The 23,236-nt window shown below is 40.1% G+C and overlaps 2 protein-coding genes across 2 annotated transcripts in view; one reads left to right on the top strand and one right to left on the bottom strand.

Annotated features, from left to right (window-relative positions):
- The window catches only part of shakB (shaking B), a 53,038-nt gene extending 41,494 nt beyond the window's left edge, over positions 1–11,544 (bottom strand). The window contains exon 1 of the mRNA XM_019040973.2: positions 10,872–11,544. The gene's annotated coding sequence lies outside the window, so the exon portion shown is untranslated. The remainder of the gene's footprint in view (positions 1–10,871) is intronic.
- Positions 11,545–11,874: 330 nt separating this feature from the next.
- The window catches only part of LOC109030018 (O-acyltransferase like protein), a 79,872-nt gene continuing 68,510 nt past the window's right edge, over positions 11,875–23,236 (top strand). Inside the window, exon 1 of the mRNA XM_072295966.1 lies at positions 11,875–22,941. Coding sequence (XP_072152067.1) covers positions 22,921–22,941 — 21 coding nt within the window. The 5' untranslated portion in view covers positions 11,875–22,920. The remainder of the gene's footprint in view (positions 22,942–23,236) is intronic.

The following is a 23,236-nucleotide window of genomic DNA, read 5'->3' as shown; positions in this document are numbered from 1 at the left end:
TAGTTATGTGCAGTTGAAGATTAGATATTATTTAGCTTTGTTTTATTTTTGGCCTCGCAGGTGGGAAATAGTTATGTGCAGTTGAAGATTTGATATTATTTAGCCTTGACAAGGAGTAGAAAAAAAGGGGGGGAAAATCACGTATGTATATGAAGCCATTTGTTTTCATGAGTTTTTCTTTCGGATCATCCGCTGAACTGGCCCACTTTATTGAGAATAATTGAACGCTATTCAATTTACTGGGAGTGGAAGGTGGTCAGTATACATATGTTCTGCGCAGAGCAGAGAACGATTCGGAATGTTTATCACTTTAAGTTGGAGCGCAGTTCACCCTCATCGAGTCCTTAACGATATCTGCAATGTCCTCACGGCCACAAAATGGGCACAATATTCGATCAAATTATGTGCTCACTCTCTGTCATTTAAGCAGATGAAATAGCGGCCAAAAAACATGTTGATTTTTCTTTATCTCTGTTTAACAGTACAGAAAGTAATAACTGTTCGAATAGGTTCTCCAAAAATCCGCGCCTTGTTTTATGAAAAAACTAGAAACTAAATTATAATGTGAATAAACTCAGTGCTTGGACTTTAGAGTGCCTTGCCAATAGAGCGCGAATAATCACACAATTTGCCCAATGAATCTGTTGATAATTAACACCGCAGGCGCCTAATTTTCATGCCTGAAGCGATGTATTGACGTATTGATGGAGAGGTTCTTTCGGTAACTCACTCTGATTAAGTCGTCTGCTGTCAATGGGTCCATCTTTGCCGGCCTCTTATGAATAAGTATTGAATTTCATTCACCGAAAGCCGCGGGACATCGTGTAAACAGTTGTGGAGTGCTGTCTACGTGCCATTCACAGTAGAGCGTTTCCAGCTGTTTTACTGCGCTCGGACTCTCATAGTTGCCGTCAACAGCTATTTTTTCCTCCCCGGAGCCGAGGGTCCTCATCGCACTGCACTCGCTTGGACTTGATTCAAACTTCAGTGCATCCTAGAGTAATATTTTTCTCTTCTAGGAGAACAAGAAGCATTCCCAAGTAGTCCCAAAAATTGGGATATATTGCAATTTTATCGGCGATAAAATCTCTAGGATCATCAACATCTGAGGGATTATCCTCGATATTATCCGAATAAAATCGCGATTTTATCGCCCGGCAATCAATCGCGATATTTTCGAAATAAAAATTGCGATGAGTGTCGATTTTATCGACTAAAATTGATCGCGATTTTATCGAACCAAAAATTGCGATGTGTAGCGATTTAATCGCCATGTCTATCAGCTTTCGCTTCCACTCAAAATGATAACTCTAAAAAGGTACAATTTAACTAGAGTCAGCATAACTACATCAGTAGGCTGATAATTGAAATTAACAGACGAAGCGATAGCAGGTGCAAGGTTCTATCGGTATATAACTCATGAAAGACCTCATAGTTAATCCATCTTTTTTCTACTCAGTCTAAAACAACCACTCGTTTAAACCGACAGGATCATTCCATTTTTCATTCAATTCATTCTTTTTTATATTGTATGCTTATATGAGGACACCCATCTAACATTCTGATTTGAAATTTCAAGACGTTTTGTTGTTTCATTCGCTGCAAAAAAATGAATTATGAAAGGAAGTAAGAAAACATGAAATGCGGTCAGACTGTTTCTGGCTAAATCAACCTGAATGGTGTGCTTGTATACGCGGGAGTTTTGAAACGCTGGAATCCAGAAACGTGGTTTCGTGGTTTAGGCATGCTGCCGAACCAAGAAGAAACGTCGTATGAATATTCAAGGGTTGCCAAATTTATTTCGATAAAATGTTTATTTTTGAGGACTGCCATGAATATTTCTCATTGAAACTTGCAGGAACTGTAGGTGAAATTTTGAACAAAATTATGTGAAAAATTGGAAGAAAAATATTCATAAATTTTTACTAAAATTCGTTATTTACTGAAAGAAATTTGGCAACGCCTGGAGGTTCATACGGCGTTCTGCCTTAGCAGGGCAGCATGGGAGAGCCGCCACTAGAGCAGGGTTGTAACCTTGACTGAGAAAAGGAGTCCGAATGAATAATGTGAGGGTCAGCGGGTGAGCGATAAAAATGCAATATATCTATCGATTCTTGAATGTGACCTAGTGACAGACCTGAGTTTTCAAGAGAAATCTTAAGCGGATAACCTGGCGGGTAATTGGATTAGCAAGTTGAAGAAGAAACAAGGTCTCATCGTGCGGCCGGCGTCTTCATGTTTCAAGTTTAAGACTCTCACTCTCCTCAAGTCCTATCATCGATAGTCCTAGGGCTTCGCTCACACACTTCCTCTGCGTTCCAAGATGAAATCCTCCTTCAAGTGGTCTTCGGGTGCAGCCACAAACAAATTGCCGTTTTCCAGACAAGCGGGTCTAACTACATATGGACTGAGTTAAACAGAAAGGAACCAAGCCACATCAGCTATTGCCAAATTTAATTGGGAAATTTAATTTTTTACATGAAAACAGTAGTGCGGATTTTCGTGCAAATTTCTGTGAATTTTCTCCATAGTACGAAGCAAATTCCTCATCATTTTCACAGAAATCCGCACAAACGTCCTTTCATAAAAAATTGATTTGCCCTGTTAATTTTGGCAACAGCTGATGTGGCTTGGTTCTTTTCTGTTAAACTCGGTCCATATCGACGTTGCTAAACTTCCACTCGCAAAATGGAGTTTTTACACAATTTTCTTTCATTCTGTTCTAGAAGGAAATTACTTTTAAAATGAAAGGCCCATTTTTTATTTAATAAAAGGTGCGGAGTATCGATAAGGCAATTTTTAGGCTCACTCTAGTTGAATTTTCTCAACTGTGCAACTTGTTGGTTTGTTGAAGGTCCATACTTTACGGATTGCATCATATACGTGGAAAAATAAACTTCGCACATGGGACCCGAAGTTGAAGTCATATGGATCTCTGAAGTTTTCTGATCACGCATCCGAAAACTTGTGGTCGAGCTGCCGAAGTTCGGGTCAGACATCGAGGTTCTTCGGTATGTACCAGAGTAGGTACCTCAGATGTCTGACCCGAACTTCGGCAGCTCGACCTCAAGTTTTTAGAAACGTGATCCGAAAACTTCAGAGATCCATATGACCTCAACTTTGGGTCCCACGCTCGAAGTCTTTTTCTCCGTGTACACGCATGAAAGTCGCTCCTACAACGCACTGGGGTGCACTGGGGTACACTACAACGCACGGGTGTCGCATTCTGCGACACCCAAATGTCACATGTTCCTATGTTCCGAAAGGTTATCAGGTAACTGCTAACGCCCTGCCGCCATACCTTTATGGGACCTCCCCGACGTCTTCTCCCAGGTGGTGCCCAATCCTGAACTTTTTTGGGCAACCTCTCCTCGGACATGCTTTGCCCATGTCGAAACCACACTGACTGCTTGGACACGACTATATCACGTTAAAAAAAGAAAAATGAGAGGGTGTATTCCATGTGGAATAAATTTCTCAAATCTTACTTATTAACTACTTTGAGAATTTGCAGCTCGAACGATGAGATTCACCTGTGTAGATACATGAGATCTACACAGGGGACGCGACGAGACGAAGTTAACAAAGTAGCATACTTTTGATTAAGAAAGCCAGGCGAACAGAAGAAGAGGTGATTTACGAGCTGCGGACCTCACACGGAAATGAAACAAAAACTTAGAAAAGCTACATCCACCTGTTTACGGATGCTTTTCATCGAAGTTTGCAGCGCGTTTCTCTTTTAAAGAGAAGGAGGAATATGCTCTATTCTAAGTGAACTCTAACACTCTGATATCCCCACGTGATCCAAGACTCATTTGAACTTGACCTGTGCAGCCATGCTAAGGGAAAACGCCGTATGAGCCCTCAGGCGTTGCCAAATTTCCCTCGATAGACCGCAAATTTCTTGGTAAGTTCATGAATATTCTTCTTCCAATTTTATCGTAAATTTTGTTCGCAATTTCGCCCTAAGATCCTGCAAATTCCAAGGAAAAATATGAATAATTTTCTTCACAAATGGACATTTTATCGGCGGAAATTTGGCAACATTCGGGTGTTCATACGTCGTTTTTCCTCAGCACGGCAGTGTGCCCATGGAGCCTAGTTTCGGAAAGAGTGGGTCCATCCATCCATCCATCCATCAGTACCTTTTCGGTCGTTCCCGCCCGTGGAGGATATTACTGATGTCAACAATGAGGAACTACGTAGCTTCAACTTTCAAGGATAATCGCGGGTGGTGCAAGCGCTCCTGTGATTGTCGGACGTTTTGAATGGAGTTTCCCGCAGGCGCTTGGATCATTTCGAAGTTTCCGCGGCGACTCAACTTTTTAATGTCTCCCGCCGCCAACTGAAGCTTCCGCCGGGAATAACTTATGGGCCGTGTTTGCTCCCCACGGTGAGTTGGTATGTTCATCAGATGCTGCGATATACGTACTTACATGTCACCAATCCGAGGCGTAAACGTTTTTCGACTCGTGGAAAGAGGGAGGGGGGTTAGAATGGTACTCGACAACCCTGTTACAATGTGTTGCTTTGGATTTTGTAAGTATGATCTGAATGTCCATTTCTGACCCGGGCCGGACTTACTCATTTGCCGCCCATGGGCCGCCTGTATTTTGTCGCCCCCTTCTCATTCGTTTTGAAACATCAATAAAAGCCGTCAATTGAACGTGCCGGAGGGGGATGGATGCATAAGACACGTTTACTCGTGTTGGACACATTTTTTTGCGAAAGCCGTGTCAACACTACGAGCGAAAGTTCACGAAACTTGGCGCGAAAGTTAAGTTCCTTACACCAATCTCTGTGTGGACACAGCCTTCCATTCATATAAAATGAACGGAAAAATTATGAAAGAATAAACATTAACGTGGTTTAATACTTTTAACTTCCGCCGCTGCACCGCGCTGACCGCACTGTGTTTGACGCAATGCGTGAAGTATTCATGCAGTCTTGTAGGCGCTAAAACGTGTTACATGCCGACCGCCGCGCCGAAGGTTTCTCCTTTTCATCTCAAGATCTCGTCATAATTGCTCTCTGCGCCGCGCCTTTCCAGGCCAAGTTCCGTGTTCGGTTTCTCTCTTAGTCTTAACTCGACTAATATCAAAGGTGCTGTCTATTGTATCACAGAAAGACGACGAAATTAGATATATACTCTCAGGAAATGAGAGATTTTGTCACCTTTTCCCGTTTGTATTTTTTTTCTGAATCCGATTTTTCTATATATCTACATTTAAAAAAATTGCACAATTTGCCGCCCCCTAAGGCCGCCATGGTCCGCGGCCCATGCGGCCACCCCCTAAATCCGGCCCTGTCTCTGACTTGAACATTTAATATCAAATGTCTTAGAAAAAGTTCCAACCGGTTCAATGAATTCTTGAATGTGTGTTAGGGGGAAGAGGGGTGAAAATTTGCTCGAAAATTCTTTGACACCGTGTTGCTTCAGATTTTACCAATGCTGGTTGATACGCACATCCACGTCTGACTTGAAAAGTCATTACGAAATGCCAATTAACGAATTTTGACGGTTTATCGACCATTTGAACGTACCTTCGAGAGCTGTCTCAAAATTACGTAACGCTCTAAGGGGGGCGGGGCTCGCGGAGAGCGTCACGCCATTTTGTTTTTACGTGTCGAATTAAAGATAGGGACTTACGTCACAAAAGTGTTACGGGAGGGTGGGGGTCAAAAATGCCGAGATAAATCAGTACATAATTTAGGCACGGCTCCCTGGGAGAGGGAAGAACGAAATATAATCCTCATATTTGCATGTATTGACCCCAAAGATGCCGGAGATTTAGCAAAAACCAAGAGGGTGGAAAGAACAAGATTTAAAATGTTCATTAGCACTAAAAACTTTAAATCTTCATAGTAAAATAACAAAATTTGTCAATTATTAGGAAATATCCAATCAAATCTCTGTTCCTCTAGAAGTGAAGGGTCTTTGCCTCTATGTTCCCTCTCAGTTTTTGTTTTGTATCTATTATAACCGTAAAAAAGGCTAGTATACTATTAATTTTTTATTTTATTTTAATGGGTCACTTCTCTACACCTCGTGCTTTCATTGGTGGTCTTTTCGCTGATAGAATCTTATCGATCAAGCATAATATATACGTGGTCTCCTAGAGTGAGGACATTCTCTCTGTGGCACAATCGGTAGAGGTGACTTTAAGTATACCTTTTTTGCGAAATGTATAATATTGCCGACCATAAAACATCTCATCACGGATTGAATGAATCGTTCCGCACCTGTTCCATCAACTTGTGTGAGCTCTCAGTGGTCTTGTCGCACAAAGCTCACCGATAAATAAACTCGTAAAGTGTCTGCACCAGGGATTTTATTCTGCATTGCTCTAAGTAATTATCATCGATTGAAAATGTGTTCACGCTTGCCTATAGCCTTTTTCTTTCGGATGTAGCCCGACAATATTAGACAATCAATTGATTAACTATTGGACTCTCAAAAATCATTAGTGAGACTTTTTAAGATCATAAGAGTAATTTCGGTAATTTATTGATGAAGTCACTTCTACAACAAAGTACAGTATTCTTTTTGTATTTCATGTCACGTAACACACTATTAACAAAAATTCTTGGATTATTTCAGATGAATTTGAGAAAGTAAATACTCAGCAACCCAACAATGGAAAAATGGGGAAAACACGCAATAAATCGAAGTCATTTTGCATTCCATCTCCCATGTGAAGCAAATACCACTGTTATTTCTCTCTCTTGTGTAAACCTTATGATACTCCATCCATAAGGCAAGCAGCACATGAAAACAAAATGATTTGTATACTGCTCTATCACAACTCTCATTAAGCTTTTTTTTTTTATTGTTGTGTGTGCGGAAGTCACTAATTCAGAGAGAGAACAACGAGCCCTTTAGGCTTGAATGAGGCGGACTTTTGGAAAAACTTAATTTTGAAAATTTGATTTTAACTACTTATCCCTTTAACTTGGCACTGGTATTCTTCAACAAGGACACAAATAGTGGAAAGAACAAATTTTTTTTTTTTTTTTTTTTTTTTTTTTTTTTTTTTTGTAGTTCTTCCGGGAGAAAAAGTGGCGAATCTTATCGAAGATATGACAATTTAAGCACCTTGTTCCTCCGGCTGTGCTAAAACCAAAGTTGGGGATTTCGATTTCCATCCGTTTCGCATTACCACCCCAACATGGGGTGAGTTTCGGCCAGATGGTCATCTAGATGGTTAAACTATCATATGTTTGTTTAAGCTGTAATTTAGAAGAAAAACTCTGATCAGGAGTTGGCTAGGGAAATCGGGGACCAAGGTCGAGCCGACCAACTAAACCAAACAAAAACAATAAGATAAGTGATTATTTGCAATGGCAGCAACAGGGCAGTACTAATGCGTCATCAGGGTACGTAGGTAAGGAAGGAAAGCAGGAAAGGGTGGTGGGAGGAACAAAAAGTTAACATTTTCAAGTTTCTACAACTAACCAACAGAAGAGGACACGACTAGTGCTGTTGCCCTTATGAAAATATTGAGCCCCCGAAAGTAAAAGTTTGCACCATATTTCCAGCATACTAAGAAAAAGTTTCTGTTTGTCTTCGATGCACTCTCACACTTGTCAGAAATGCAACAGACCCCCTCCCCCCGCATCAGTCTTCTGCTACAAATCTGCGGTTCAAGTGTTCGTCGGGAGCGTTCCGTTCACTGAACAATGATCATTGATCCAACCGGCGTGCCAACGCAACGGCCAACGGCTCTGCTCAAAATTTAACCCAGTTCAGTTCACGATACGCCCAATTTGTTTGTAATTGGTTTCAGTATTTACATCTGCACTCCCTCCCTCCCCCTCCACCCTCTGCCGAGCTCCGCGTGCGAATACGAGTATGGTGTTAGATCTTGAACGGGAAATTCCTACATCATGACTAATTCGTCCATAGACATGGTTGTCTGCTCCATAGTGGAGGGGTAAAAATACTCTTACTTCCGGATCAAGTATTCGAGGGGCTTGGAGGACGAGGCGCATAAGTGCAGTTTTTGGAAAATTGGGACATTAATAATTCAAAGTGAAACTAGTGTTCTGTGAGAAATTTGCTCACAAATTCCAGTCATCAAGCATCAGAAAGTCAGTTTGAACTTTCTTCCCGCCATTCATGTATTTTTGAAACTTCAATCACGTATTTCTCGAAATAGCAAAAACTACACTTATGTGCCTTGTCCTGCAAGTCCCTCATTTGGGGGTGCGATTAAAGACCGATTTTGGAGACCTCTAGCTGTCTCAACTGTAGCTGTGACGTAACATTTTGCAAGTCAACACTCCGATCCGCACAATGATGGCCAAATTTTCGCGATCGAATATCTCATACTTTTTTTGAGTGAAATTTGGCTTATACCAACTTTTTTTTTTGTTTCCTTTTAAAAAAAAAAAAAAAAAAAAAAAAAAAAAAAAAATTCGAAGACAAACAACTTTAGTTCGCTGCTTTTTGATCAACGATGCCAACCATTCAAATTATTACTCACCTTAAGAAGTCAATTAAACAAATTGGATTATAACACGGAACAAAAGAAGGGGTTAAGTCCCAACTTGGACACTTCCAATTGATTTCGGTGGTATCCCAAATAACTAGATTAACCCATATGTTGCGGTACTACCAAAATTAATCGGATCGTCCATACCATCCAACAAGTTGGGGGAGTAGCACAATTTTTAGCGATTACCTCGAACACTTTTTTCCGCTAACAAGAACTGAACTGCTGCTAATAGCATCAATCAAAACCTACCATGGAGGGAGTTAGGTTTTGACTTCACACTGGTTGTTGCGGTCTATCATTCACGATCGCGAAAATTAACCTGTAGATTTGATGATTAAGCAGAGCAAGACTCAGTTTTACGTACTTTCATCGCGAGGCACTGGATTCAAAATTCGCTTTCGCTAATCGACGGAATACTGTTGAACATGGTGCTTGTCAATTATAGCTTTTTGAATATCCCTTAAAGTATTGTCGCGGTTCCTCTAAGCTTTGTCAAAATATTGCACTTCCGTACATTTTTATTTTCTGGTAGTAAAACCGTGGATGTAAATGTTAGCACGTTGATATGTTCAGGAAGAGGAGCAAAATATTGCCTGTAAATGATGTTATCATACTTTTAAATTCATGATAGTATCAAACTCTTCCAAATGTTTGCTAAAAGTTAAAAAAAGAAGGTTCTAAAACAATGTATCGTACTAGACCTTAATGTGAAAGTGAATATTTGCTTCTTTGCGTGTAGCAAAAGTTGTCATTCGACCATTTAAACTGCAGCAAATATCACGGCAAGCAGGATGGCAGTGGTTTTCCCAAAATCAACTTTCAGGGTCAAAAGACATCTTAAAATTCGAGTGTACTGAATCCGCATTGTTGCTTTACAAGAAGCCAAGCTCAACAGGTATCACTTTTTCGAAGCGAAGACAGGAATAATCACATTGGTAGAGTTGCTTTCCTGAGCTTAAACTCCAGGGTCCATAATATTAGTTTTCGCGTAGATGCCTGACGCTGAATTTACGAATAATTGTTTTGCCTGATTTGCTTAAATTTTAATTTACGTATAAGTGCGTTTCTAGATTAAGTCATATTACTATAATCTCAAATGTAGGTTCATAGGGAATTGATTGATGAAACTGGACGTATCGAAAAAATACAAGATTCAAAAATCATGCTCGACGATGTGGGACGGAATCTGCGTGCACAGATGCACATTTTTGAGGAGTATGACCCAAGTTGGTTAAAAACAAGTTGGAATTTGAATTAAACTGCCGTGCTAAGGAATAATGCCGTATGAATATTTGATAGTTGTCATTTCCTCCGACAAAATGTTTATTTTTGAGATATGTTAAGAATATTTTTCCTTCAAATTTTCAGGAACTTAAGATGAAATTGCGAACAAAATTATCCAAAAAGTTTGAAGGAAAATATATATGAGTTTAACAGGAAATCCTTGTTTTATCAAAGGAAAGGCAACGCCTGAAGGTCTATACGGCTTTTTCCATAGCACGGCAGTATAGGTGGATTATAGCCGTCGGTGTCCCCGAGAATAAACTGGAAGTTGTTCTTGTAAGTTTTGTACCAAAAATACCTTGCGGTCCATGTACAATTGGACTACATTTTGCAATTTGTAACTATAAATTCTAGCCTAGTTTAAAAGCAACGTATGTGCTATTCGTTTCCCTGTGCACGTACGTGTTTTTCCAGAAGAGCCGGAATTTATAGTTCCAAATTGTAAAATGCAGTCCAGTTAAGAGCCCCGGACATTACAGATTTAAAATTCAAATAGGATTCTCTATAAACTTCGATTTATGAACCGGAAACTTCAAATCGCTATGATTCTGAATTGGATTAAAAATTTTGGATTTATTTTGTTCCAACTTTCCTCGGAAATAACCCTTAATTTAACCCTTTAATTTTTCAATCTCAAATTTTTAGGACAATCACAGAGAGTTTTCCTTTGGCTATCTTCTAAACATTGCAATCTCATTTTTCTCTAATTTTATTGTATTTATGCTGAAAGAAACTTTGCGATAGTGCATTGAATCAAAAGAAACTGTGACGCAAGTAAGTCCTACGCGCGTGTATTTTACATTTAATACATCCGTAATTAGTTGTTTTAAGCAGAAATTCGTCCATTTCAGTCACCCACTTTTCCTTCAGCACATCTATTATTCTTCCACGCTGAAGGAAATAGTCCAATGACCATTCGTATGATGCCAAATTTATTTCCAAGATACCATTTTTCAGCAAACTCGTGATATTTTTTATCCTTCAATTTTCCAAAAAAGTTTCCTCCAAATCGATGGTAAACCTGCAGAAGTTTGTATCTCGGTAAACACGATTTTTCAGGAGAGCAAATAGTGCGAAACATTAACTTACTTATAGATGTAGGTATCCGAAAACGTCCAGGGTTAATCGTTCAACTCGCACTGGGGGAAATACCATGAGGATAGAGCACTTCGCGAAATTCGTGAAAAGCCGGAAAATTGCCGAAAATAATTGGAAAATTCTGGTGCCGCCCGCGGTAAATTCTTTAAATTTTTTTTAAACTTTGTTTTTTAAAAATGGGAAAGCAAGTTATCAGAAAGGAGTGAACGTGGACGAGATGCGAAACACGTGGAGGAGGCACTCTCGTTGCGCGGTGGCGGCGGCGGCGGTCGGAGCTGCAACTATCCGAGCGGAAAAAAAATGCACGCGACAGTAAGTGGCCGAAATCGGATTAAAAAAGGGGCAAATAGATGTAGGGATAACTTTGTGTATAGTTTTTACAAGTTTATATTTAACTTCGGACGAGTTCGGGAGTCTCCGGAGCGCGGCTTCGTCTTGTTTAAAATTTCTACTTTACTACTATCTCTCCTCCCGGCCACCCCTCGGGCTCTCCCTCTCTCTTTTCTCTTCTCCCCGTTGTCTCTTTCACTCTCTCTTTCCGCGGAGTTATTTCGAAGATCTCCTCGCCGTCCACAATCCGATCCGCCGAGCCGCTCTTGAGCCGGGACCAGTGTCTTTATTTTCGTTCTGAGTCTATTAACGTTTCGCTGGAGCAGGTTGGAGCTGCCCTCCATGCACTTCGCCCCCCCCCCCCCCCCCAATCTTGTGGAGCTCTGTGACGTCATGCCAGTCCGGAGGTGTTTTTTGTGGGGACTAGAAAAGTTCAACACACGGGAAAAAAAACACATTGGATCTAGAGTCCAGACTCTTAAAAATATCCACAAGAAAAAATACTCTTGATTCAATCGGACTTTTGCTTAAATCAAGAACCAAGCCTCTTAATTTGAGCGGATTTCCTTTTGATTCAAGCAAAAGTCTGAATGAATCAAGAGTATTTCTTCTTGTCAATGTTTTCAAGAGTCTGGACTCAAAATCCAATGTGTTTTTTTTTTCAGTACACCACGACCAGAATAGAAAGAAAAAGAACCATAATTAAAATTTATTTAACCATTACGCATACACAACCCAGCACGTTTAAAAATTTTAATTTTTCAAAACTTTGTTATCACTTAAATGAGGTGCGAGTAGATAATAAATCCTTCGATCTCCTCTGCCGCGCTAAGGAGACACTCCGCATGAGCCTTCAGACGTCGCACAATTCTTCTGTAAAATCACAAATTTTTAGGAAAATTTCTGAAAAATTTTCTTCCGATTTTTCAGGGAATTTTGTCCGTAATTTGATCTAAAATTTCTGAAAATGTAATTAGAAAATACTAATGAATTTCTTTAATCAGCACTATTTTGAAGAGCGAATTTGGCAACATTTGAATGTTCATGGGGCATCCTTTTTTAGCACAGTTGTACTGCTTTGAAAACCATGAAGGATGACGCCATTTACGAACTGGACTTCGCGGTTTGTTTCTTCTTCATGTTATGACCCTAATCATGCGCAATCTGCTTCAGTTTCTTTAAGCACAACATGAATGACACCAATAAGAGGAGGATGAACCTGTAGATCACTGCTGCAGGCTGCGATGTGTAGAAGACGTCATGCTCCAATATTTTTAAATTGAGATTAGATATTTCCGTTCATATTTGACGTGAAAACTTGGTGTTCGGGTGGATTTCATCATTCGTTTCCAAATCGACGCGAAATTCATTTGAATAAAATTAGCTAATTTTCCATTCAAGCCCTGAGAACTGTAGTTCTCAGTGCACTGTTGTTGAAGCAATCAGTAGAGGCTTAGACATCTGGTGTGTCAAAAAGTTTTAATATACTGTAGTGTGCACGTCCTAAATATACTGATAATAAATAGCTCAATTTCATAGGACAGGCCCAGTACAATCGCAAATGTACACAGAGTAAATGAAGCACAATAATGATCAGGTCCTTTGTAATCGAGAAATGTGTCAGGAAAAAATGCAAAATCTGCAGTGGTTTTACGATGCTCTTGATCGCATTAGTATGCCGCATACTCTCATTGACATTAATCCATTCATTACAAGGTGCTGTTTCAAAAACAAGACATGAAATAGACTGAGATTAACATAAGGGATCCTGTCTAATTCTCAGGAACAATGAGCCATGACGTCGCTCCTCTGATGAAAGGGCCAGTGGCGTGGCGTGAATTGCGATGCATCGATTGTTATGCCATTTAAACCTACGGTAAAGAATCGATTATTAAGGTGTTCGCTGCAAACACCCTGTTTATCGATCCTTTTCCATAGGTTTAAATGGCATAGCAATCGTTGTATCGCAATTCACGCCACGCCACTGGTGAGGGCGTATCTCGATTTCCACATGAGCCCTGGAAAGCATGGAGTTATATGGATAGCAGGGTTCACGTGGAAATTGAGATACGCCATTACGTCGGAGGAGCGACGATGAGTGATTTGAAGTTCAATTAGCACACATCAGATTCTCCTGCAGAACAGTAAAAGTTTCCAAATCTTGTGAAGTATTTCAAATTCGATCTTTTAGCGTTCATTTTTTACAGTTGCATAAGGGGGGAAAACGGTAAACCACTTGATATCTGTCATACCGCAATGTAGCTTGATTTTTCTTCGATAAATTTAGTACAAATGGAAAGTTGTACAATTGTAGCGTATGTTGTCTCCACGTTGATTGTAGGCGCTCTTTACATGTAGACTGATGTCGTTCGAACTTTCTTCATAAAACTTACACAATTGGTTAAAGTGTACCGTGGAAAACTAAAATATTTTCCAAATTATCTCAACATCAAGGATTAATAGTGGCAAAAACGTAGAATCCTTAACTAAAATTATGCTTTAATAAGTTTATACACGCCTAATTGGACCGAATCTTGCAATTAGGAGCCACAATTTTCGATTCATCCACCATTGCACCCATCCACGTAGGGAAATGTTTGACCCTTGCGTTGTTTTCCAGATAAGCCAAAATAGTAGTCCCTTATCGCAAAATGTAGTATAATCACGAGGTTCTCTTCTTATGGTTTTATTTCCTTTTGCAGTCGGGGGAAAAATCAGTGTCTTTCTTAAATTTCCGAAGGAAGAGTCTGTCCAGTCGAGCATTTGTCTTGCGAAAGTGAGCCTTTGAAATGGTCGACTGGGAAAAATGTCGAGTTTAAGGTGGATTTTCACGGCTGGGCAGCTCTGGTGTCTGCGTCTGGCAGGTATATCGTCGCTTAGCTGACACAAGGGCGTAACTACACTTTGAGATGAGCCCGGGGAAGCTTTGAGGTATATGGACGACAGGGTTCATCGCGTAGTGTACTTACGTCTTTATGTCAGAAGGACGACGATATGACGTCACTCTCACCACTCGTCCCGTTTACCTCGTGACCCTGAACAGCAAGAAAGGAATATTCGTTCATATCATTATTTTCCTACGCAGTGTCTTCAGCACAGCTCCACAGAAAGGGTATTTTAAGGTGCTTGTTTGTTTAAAAATAAATAAATGTAAAAAAACCGTGTGTCTTTAGGTTCTCTCGCTTACCCACGCTGTTCCCTGAACCATAATGTCTTTTGCTTCGGAAAATACATCGGCCGGCTAAATGTCGGTGCCTAAATCGGCATGAAGTATTCCGATTGCATTATTTCAGAATTCTCTATTCTTTTTTATTTTTTCAATAAGAAACGGTGCCAACTTGTTTCCTCAAGAATCTCTCCGATGTCTCAAGGAAATTTTTCGAAGAAAAGTACTTCCCTTAATTTTAAACTAAGTAGGGAGTTCTGAAATGACTGAATCTGAGACAATTAATTTCCAAGTTTAGTCATTAAATTTCAATGTGACGTTTCGCTTTAGTTATATCAATGTTGTGAAGATGAAGACAGCAATTAAAGCGTCTTCTTTTTTCTTGTATGCAACGCGGGCGTCCCCCGAGTTTGGATTGTTGCATACATCGTTTCAAACTCAGCGCTGAATAAATACATAGGCTCGATCAATTAATCTCGAGCGTGTTTCCAAAAATTATAGGGTTGTGTTGAAATGATCACAAAAATCCCCTCGCTCCACTAACGTATATCAACGGTGAAAGTACCGAACCTCGTATTGCGATTAGCGACGTTGCAGACTTTCTGTCACACTTTATTTTTTAAATAAAAACTACTCAAAATCATTTCTGGAAAACTCCCGTGAGTTTTCCTCTCTGAGCGAGAACAACTCTGTAAACTTCAAGAAAAAATATCGGTTTGTGCTCCCTTCAAAAAATAAAATTGGAGCGGACATTTTTAAACCCCGCAAACAAAATACGTGGTCTGGGAGTTTTTCCACCTATATGATACATTGTCAAGTACGAGACATTATAAATTGGAAAAACGGCATACTCAAGGGGAAAAATCTATCGTAGTACCTATAGCGCACAGAAGTTGATTTTAAAATTGATTTGACACGAGTAAACTTTAATTGGCTTTTGGTGAGTAGCTGTTGAAAGCGATGGATACCATAAACGTTAATTTCTTACTTCTCGGTTCAACTTTTTGCCGTATCCGCACCATACATCCGTGTGCCTGCGTCCGTGTATTTAGCACACACTTTTCATGAAGAGACGGAATATGCATGGCGCCGCGCTTAATTTTTTACTTTAAAGAAGGAAAGAAAGAAAAGAAAAATGACTGTGCTCACAGTCTCAGTTGGTTAAGGAAGAGATCAGAAAAGTATAAGCTTCTTGAAAAGCTTGAAAGAAAAAGCAATGCGGTCTATGATTTCTTCGATGTTAGAAAAATAATCTTAGCTGAGGGAGGAACTAAGCTGGGCCCCTTGAAAGCCGGGCTTCCTCAAATTGCGGGCCCGATCCCCATTACAAAAGAAAAAAAAAAGAAGAAGAAGAAAAAAAAAAAAAACAGCGTCAGGGGCCCGCAAAGCTCGGGGCCCGGCTCTATCCGGCCCTGCTTCCTCTTCTTCTTGAATCGCTGGAAAAAAACAACTTTTCATGAAGAGACGGAATATGCATGGCGCGGAGCTTAATTTTTTACCGTGTCTAGTGGCCCAACAAGTGGGTTGAAACTGGTGAACTAACAGTGAAAAATAAATAAACCGTGAATAAAGAAACAATTCGGTGCAGCTCTTGATGTTTCCATGCTTAATTTTCCAATTAAGACCGATTCCTTCGCCCAAAGTTTGAATTTTCCAGCTACGGTTAGAGTTTTTGGGTGTTTTTTGGCTCGATGCGGTACATCATCTTGATTGATGACAGCATCCCTTACCTTATACGTCCGCTCTACCTCTACTTTTTGTGAGTAATGTTTCTTCAACCTCCTCTTCTAAAAAAAAAAAAAAAAAAAAAAAAAAAAAAAAAAAATTCTCTTGAAAATTGTCGAAGAATCCGCTTTAAGGCTCGAGGCGTAATACTACAGAAATGAAAAAGAATATTGCCGAATATAGGCTCTGGCCCCATCCGGAATCAGACCCAAACGCCTAACCAGGAGCCACATAAATAAAATTGTAAGGTTTTTTTTTCTATATCAAACATTTTAAAATTCGGATTTCCTGCCTTGGCCGGCCATTCTCACCCGTCAGGCAGGCAGGACATCAGTCGTTTTGCATTTTTTCCACTTCAAGATGGACTGCGTAATTCAACGTGAGGGTAATGATTTTTTGTCTAAAGTTTCAATGTCATGCTGTCCGGTACTATTTAAGTTATTCAAGCCAGTAAATGTAAATCTGCCCTCATTTTGATGAGAGATCCAGCAGTATCTTTACAATAATGAACTAAAGTAAAATATCAAAGATCCTTGAGGAAAAGAGATAGTCTGTACTTTTTCGTAGAAATAAGGCCTTATCTTCACAGGAATATCAGCGAATTATGTCCATTGAAAGGTTTCTTTAAACTGTAACAGTATGTAGCTTATTTTCAAAACTTCGCTCCAAGATCTTCTTCCAAAAACCGTTCTGAGATTGTATTAAAAAGCTTAATTAAGTTCAGTAATTACTAAAGAAACATGCTTGAATGTTTACCTTCACCAGTTCATCCCACTTATAATGCAGCACCATAATATGGGTTGCTCCGTTCCCTCAGTCAACTGATCGACCAGCAAAATGCCCCCCATCCCCTCGCAATTGTCTTTTGTTGGCTCCAGAAACTCTTTTTTAAGGATTCCTCGTCTTCCAATCCATGGGGAAATATTGCAGCTTAATAAAGCCGCACTGGCGTGAAGTGTTGAATATGAAATTTGATTTATCTGTCTCATCTCTCTCAAGGCAATTGGAGGATTATCCACAAGAATTGCAACATTTTAGCCGTTCTAGTTTTTCTCGGTTGAAAATGTAGTGAAGAAGAGGAAAGACGCGAGTTGCGATTTTTGTTGTCTAATCAATTTCTAATCTAATGGTGTCTAATTAACAGAAAAAACGCGTTTTCCGACTGCAATAAAATTCTGTTGTGTGTCGTCACACTCTGCAAGGACAACCTCGGATTTTTCGTCGGAACTGTAGCGTGGAGCCACGTTCTGTGGGACGAATCAGAGGCAGTCAGCATTAAACGCATATTAGTGCCTACCAGACTATGGGAATACTTCACGCATTGCGCGAAACATAGTGCGGTCGCAGGATAGCCCGCAAGCGTATATCGTAAAATAGGTTTTTATCTGAGATTAAGCCACTTTTAGGAGACTTGTCCAATACCCCTGTCCAAAGCAATGCATAGAAGAGGTTCCCATAAGACGTTTTTCCCGTCATTTGTTGGAATGTCATCGAAGTTTTCTTAATAATGTACTTCACAAGTTGAAAATTAAGGTGTGAGTATATATCGATTTAAAGTAATGTATAGAGGAGGTTCCCATAAGACTTTTTCCCGTCATTTGTTGGAATGTCATCGAAGTTTTCTACAAAATCTACTTCACAAGTTGAAAATTAAGGTGTGAGTGTATATCGATTTTTCAGCCTTATCAGTCTGAAAAATTCACTAGCTACTAGTATATGATTGGCTAGTGGTGCGCTTTTTTGCTATCAATGTCCCTATAGTCAGCACTCCTGTTTAGAAGCTTGAAACAGGCTTAATTGGAGGCAATGTGATGAAGACACCATTTATTTGAAAGGAGGGCTGCAATTTTAGGGAGGGGGTGTAGTTTTTAAATGTAAGACACGTAAAGTAGGTGAATTTGAACTTAAGACAGTATTGTCGTTTTGATGCCTATCAAAGTTCTCAATCAGAAGTCATACGAAAAAAGGTAGACAAATTGTCTAGCTCCTCAATTTTTCCCTCAGAGAACGCTGCCATGTTTGCATAGAACTATCCGATTTCCCTATAAAAAGAAATAACAGCAGGAGAAAATGGCAGACACTGATAAAAAATAAATATTTGATTAATCCACCCTCTTTTTTGTGCACACCAATCGCAATCCATGGTAGATCTCATCTGTGCCTCAATTTCTCCTCTGCAAATCTCTTAACGCTCAACAACAAAATAAAGGGTGAGAGAAAAGAAAGAAGAAGACAGATGCGTTACCAGTGCTTTGGGGGTCATGTGACCAGAAAACCTAGGATCTGAGCTCAGGGTCTGCTTTACACGATTTGACTATTCATCTTCAATTCTGCGAACAGCAAAATTTGAGTATTCGCTCGACTCTGACTACAGCATACTATTTGACGAAAGGCACCGGTCAACAAGGATGTCACATTATTGTTGATACACGAATTAAATGTAAAACCGCACTTCGGTAAACTTTTCGAAGACGGTCATAAAGATTGTTACATGCGATCATGCTGAACTGTCGTGACATTTTTTTTAATTTGGATGAGGTATGTGAATTTTTGCACTCCAGAGACGGAAAAACAGTAAAAATAAATGTGTGAACTTCAAAGGAAAGGTCCTCTCCGCTCCCTGATAAAAAAGGAGAACACGTGTGCGCTCTACTTGTGCGCTGTTTAGGAGTTGATTTCTGGACTTCGTATTGTGTACTTCGTTTTTGTGCGATTTTGAAAAGGAAATATGTGACAGTGATTCAACCATACGGTGTCTAGAGACAAACCCATTCTAATAGATTGAGTCACGTGACAACTTTTGTAATTATGGCATTATTGCTCAAAGACGGCTTAAATCACTATATTTGTGAAATCTGAAAGCTGAAATCATATTAAATCCACACGATCCACGTCTCCAAAAGTGTGGAAAACCACGTGTGAAACGCAATTCGACAACAGTGATGTTGCTGTAAAAAATTCAAAAGTAACATGCATGCATTCTCTCAACTAAAGTGTCATAATTTTGAGCCGCGTGCTGAAATATGTATTGATCCTGCGGATGCCCTTCGAATGCCGGTTCATGAAGCATCTGCGGTAAACAGAGACATGTCCATCTTGGAGAAGAATACACAGACAAGGGCAAGGGTGGCCTGCGTGCAAGTGACTGCAAGGGCTGGCTCTTTTCGTATGCGTCTGTGCGAGCTGGTGGCTGAATTGGTATTCACGTTCGGCGCGGAGTTCAGAGCCCCAGCCGTGCTTTCTATTAATGCATGATGAGATCGTCGTGCGAGTGAACAACTTGCCAAATAACGATAACTTCCGTGAGAAACCACGACACTCGCGCGAGCGCTCGGCAGGGGTCGCGAGTCCCGGCGGGAAAAGCGATTTTACTTAAATGCACTATCGACGAATTTAGTCCTCCGCAGAGTCCTGCATCGTCTCTGGTGACTACTTAGCGACGGCGCGACGCGATGTCTGATAATGCTCTTGTGATAACGCACTCGTTCCTCTGTGAATGCGCGTAGTCACAAACACAGACGCACATGAAACACACGAACACGAACATGAAACACACGAACAATTTCCTTCATTCACCGTCAGAATGGAGATGCTGCATGTGTGAGGAATTTGCGACTTGACTTTTGATTCTTATGTAAAAGTTCGCGATAAACATGATGGTGTCATTGGTTTTCTCTGAAAACAACTCCCAAGCTCAAAAAAAGCTCTCAAGATGAGGCCAAAATGGAGGGGATATCCCGACGCTATCCTGAGAGTCCACCTCTACATCAAGACAAACTCTCCATGCAAAGATAGGGAGCAAATACATTGACAGGGCTGTCACTTTATTTGGGGACACTTAAACTGAAAACACGGCAACCCTGCTAATGTATTTGCTCCCTATCTTTGCATGGAGAGTTTGTCTTGATGTAGAGGTGGACTCTCAGGATGTAGCGTGGGATATCCCCTCCATTTTGGCCTCAACTTGAGAGCTTTTTTTAACTTGGGAGTTGATCTCAGAGAAAACCAGTGGCACCATCGTGTTTCTTGCGAACTTTTACCTAAGAATCAACAGTCAAATCGCAAATTCAGCCAATTAAACCGCAAAGTTGAGATATCGTTAGGTCTTGTCCACACAAGCAACGGATCGTGGAACTTTCAGCTGCGTAACATTTTTGTCCCTTTTCTCTGCGCCATAAGTTATATGTCAGTCATAACTTACTCCACCAAAGTTCTAGGAACCTTGCGCGTCTGGATAAAGCCTTCAATTCTTTCGTATAGAGAATAATGACATGACTGATCAGTAAAAACTGAGATGCCACACCTATAGATAGAGCGATATTAGCATATCGTCTCAGCATTACTCCGATCGAAGATGTGAAAAGTTGTGGCAGCTGCACACAGTGGATCGAATAAATAGGAGCAGTCGGACAAAATTTGAAAACTTCAATGTTTATAACTCTGTTTTTACAAAACTTTGAGGTTCTAAAAGTGATTCCATTGGTTTCCTCGTGAAATTTTCTTCTATGAGCACTCCTTACAATTTAGAATGTGACAAAATAATCACCAAAATTTGCGGTTTTAGTCAAAAAGTTCATGTCGACCTCTCCGATTGACTCGATCCGCTGTATGGCACACAGTGGATCGAGTCTGTAGGAGAGCTCGGACAAAATTTTGAAACTTTTTAAACACCTACAACTCCGTTTATACAAAATTTTGAGGTTCTAAAAGTGGTTCCATTGGTTCCCTCGTGAAATTTTCTTCTAGATCCACACCTTGAACTTTAAAACGTGACAAAATGAACATCAAAATTCGCATTTTTTTGTCGAAAATTTCATGTCCGACATCTGTAATTAAATCGATCCACCGTGCGGCAGGTCAGCCGCGGAAGCGCAAATTTCCTCGGAATGCCCGACTCAGTTCCAGTTGACATACTGCCGACACCGAGTGGAAGTGAGTGCGATCAGCCCGGACTGTTACACTTTAATTGAAGTGACGTCATTTTCGCGACGATGAATAACGCATTCGCTAATCGCTCCATCAGGTAATATGAAGTTGCCGAGACGCAACGGAAATTCCTTCGAAGCACTCTCCATCCATTCGGATCTTGTATAACCAACTGGCAATGTTGCACGTTCAGTCGTGTAACAGTATTTGAAGGCCGAAAGTTCAAAATATCTTAAGCGCCATAATGGCTATGGCGTTCCTCGCTGTAATGGAAACTACGCAGATGCAAAAGAATGTTCGAGGTTCCTAAATTCCCGATTATTAATAGTTCCCTGGAAAACTAGTATTCAATAAAGCATGTGATGTCTTTTTTTTAGATACTGAAAAATCTCTTACAAGCTTGCTTTTCAGAGGAGTGAAATAAGGATTTGTTTCTGAACGGCTGTCAAAGTATTTTTTTCTGCGAACTATTGGAGCTACAATTATTTCAACTTTTTACGTGTTTCTTGTCCCAGTACCAGTCTCTTTCTAAAATTTCAATTTTTCCCCTTTACCCGACGGATTTTTGACCATTTTAAAAAAAAAAGTAATTTATTTCAACATTCAGAGCTTCGATGCTTTGAATGTATGCTTGCGTATATTTCTTTCAGGTCTTTAAAAATCGATGAATTTACTTTAAAAAAATCATCATAAAACAGGCACATGGAGTTTTTAAAGGTATCCATCAGAACCTAAAAAAGAGGACGTAGGAGGTAAATACTGTCATTTTACGACGAAACAATTTTGGTCCGAAGTTAAAACTGAAAATGTGAACCTGACAAAAATAAATGAAGGAATTAATATGAATCAATTTTTAATTTTCAACTCCTAATTCCTTGTAGATCTATATTGCATGTTACAATTGTTACATACCTACATTGAAGCCGCTTTCTGGCGCTCTGCGACATCTAGCTGCAAAAGTCCTCAGTCCCCCCAAAGCTCCTAAAGGAGGCAAATGAGGCACTCCCTCATTTCTTCTAAAACCCCCTGTCGCCACCCTTTTACTGGTCGTCCCCTTCGTCTCTTCCCATAAGGAACCCAATCAAGGATCTTCTTTGGTCGTCTTCTCCTATCATCCTGATGACATCCAGATAAGCTGTTTGGCCATGACGTCGAATACGATGCCTTAATCTCATCTTGTTCAATAAAAATTTTAAAGAAATTTACGATACTCATCAAAGTTTCCTCAATATAGTAGGTACCAAAAATTTTAAATTTTATCCAGTTTTTTCTAATATACCGCACTGAAGTAACAACTCCGACCATGGAAGCCGTATTTACGGTCTATATAGACATACCATCCGGGCTCAGAACAGTCGACGCTACGGCTCCAGCACTCGGAACTTTCGGTGTCTGTGCCCGGAACGGGCGGTATGTGTATATAGCCCGTAGCTTTTTTTCCAGTGCATGTATTCGACTATATTCCCAAACCAATGACTGTATTGACTTCAACGGATCATTCAAATAAATTCAATTCACGCCAAATGAAATTTGTGCTCTTATCAGCGCAATGACGACGCCAAATACGTACACAGTCGGACGATCGAGGAGTCGGAGTAAGGAGGAACAGCTTTACGGTTAGCATCCATGAGCGATGATGAGTGGGAAAGGATGGATCTCTATGGTCAGTGGGAGAAAGTGACAGTTATCCCGAGAAGATTCACGAGTGACTCGGTCCTAAATGTGCGTGCGTAAGTGGTTAGATGTGGGTATTCTGAAGTGAGTTATGGTATAGGTTCACATCGATTTTCGCGACATTTCTGATTCAAAAATTGTGGTTTTCGCGCAGTGTTGTTTTGCACCCCGTTTGTGCCACGTGCAAAATCCCGGAAAAAATACGAACTAGGAGATATTATGCAAGTCCTCTCAGTTCAGGTAAACAAGTTGTGCATACACCCCTTTATTTCTAATGTTGAAGAACAAAAAACTTCAAATTTTCTGCCTACCTTTGCTATATTTTTCTTTTAGAAAATAGTGCAACATTTTAAAAGACAAATTTTTAATATCTGCTTTTTCCAAGCATCTATAACATCAAGGTGAGAAATAATCATTCGAGGTATCGAGAGCACAACCACTAATTCATCATAGCAGCAAGAAGCGTATGATATAATATAAAGGTACTGGGAAGTTCAGAATTTATATCTTGACCGGATAAACTAAACCCTCTGGT

The sequence above is a fragment of the Bemisia tabaci genome, chromosome 2 (genome assembly GCF_918797505.1).
Source record: "Bemisia tabaci chromosome 2, PGI_BMITA_v3".
In the NCBI taxonomy this organism is placed as follows: domain Eukaryota; kingdom Metazoa; phylum Arthropoda; class Insecta; order Hemiptera; family Aleyrodidae; genus Bemisia; species Bemisia tabaci.
This window is presented reverse-complemented; position numbering and strand designations above follow the sequence as displayed.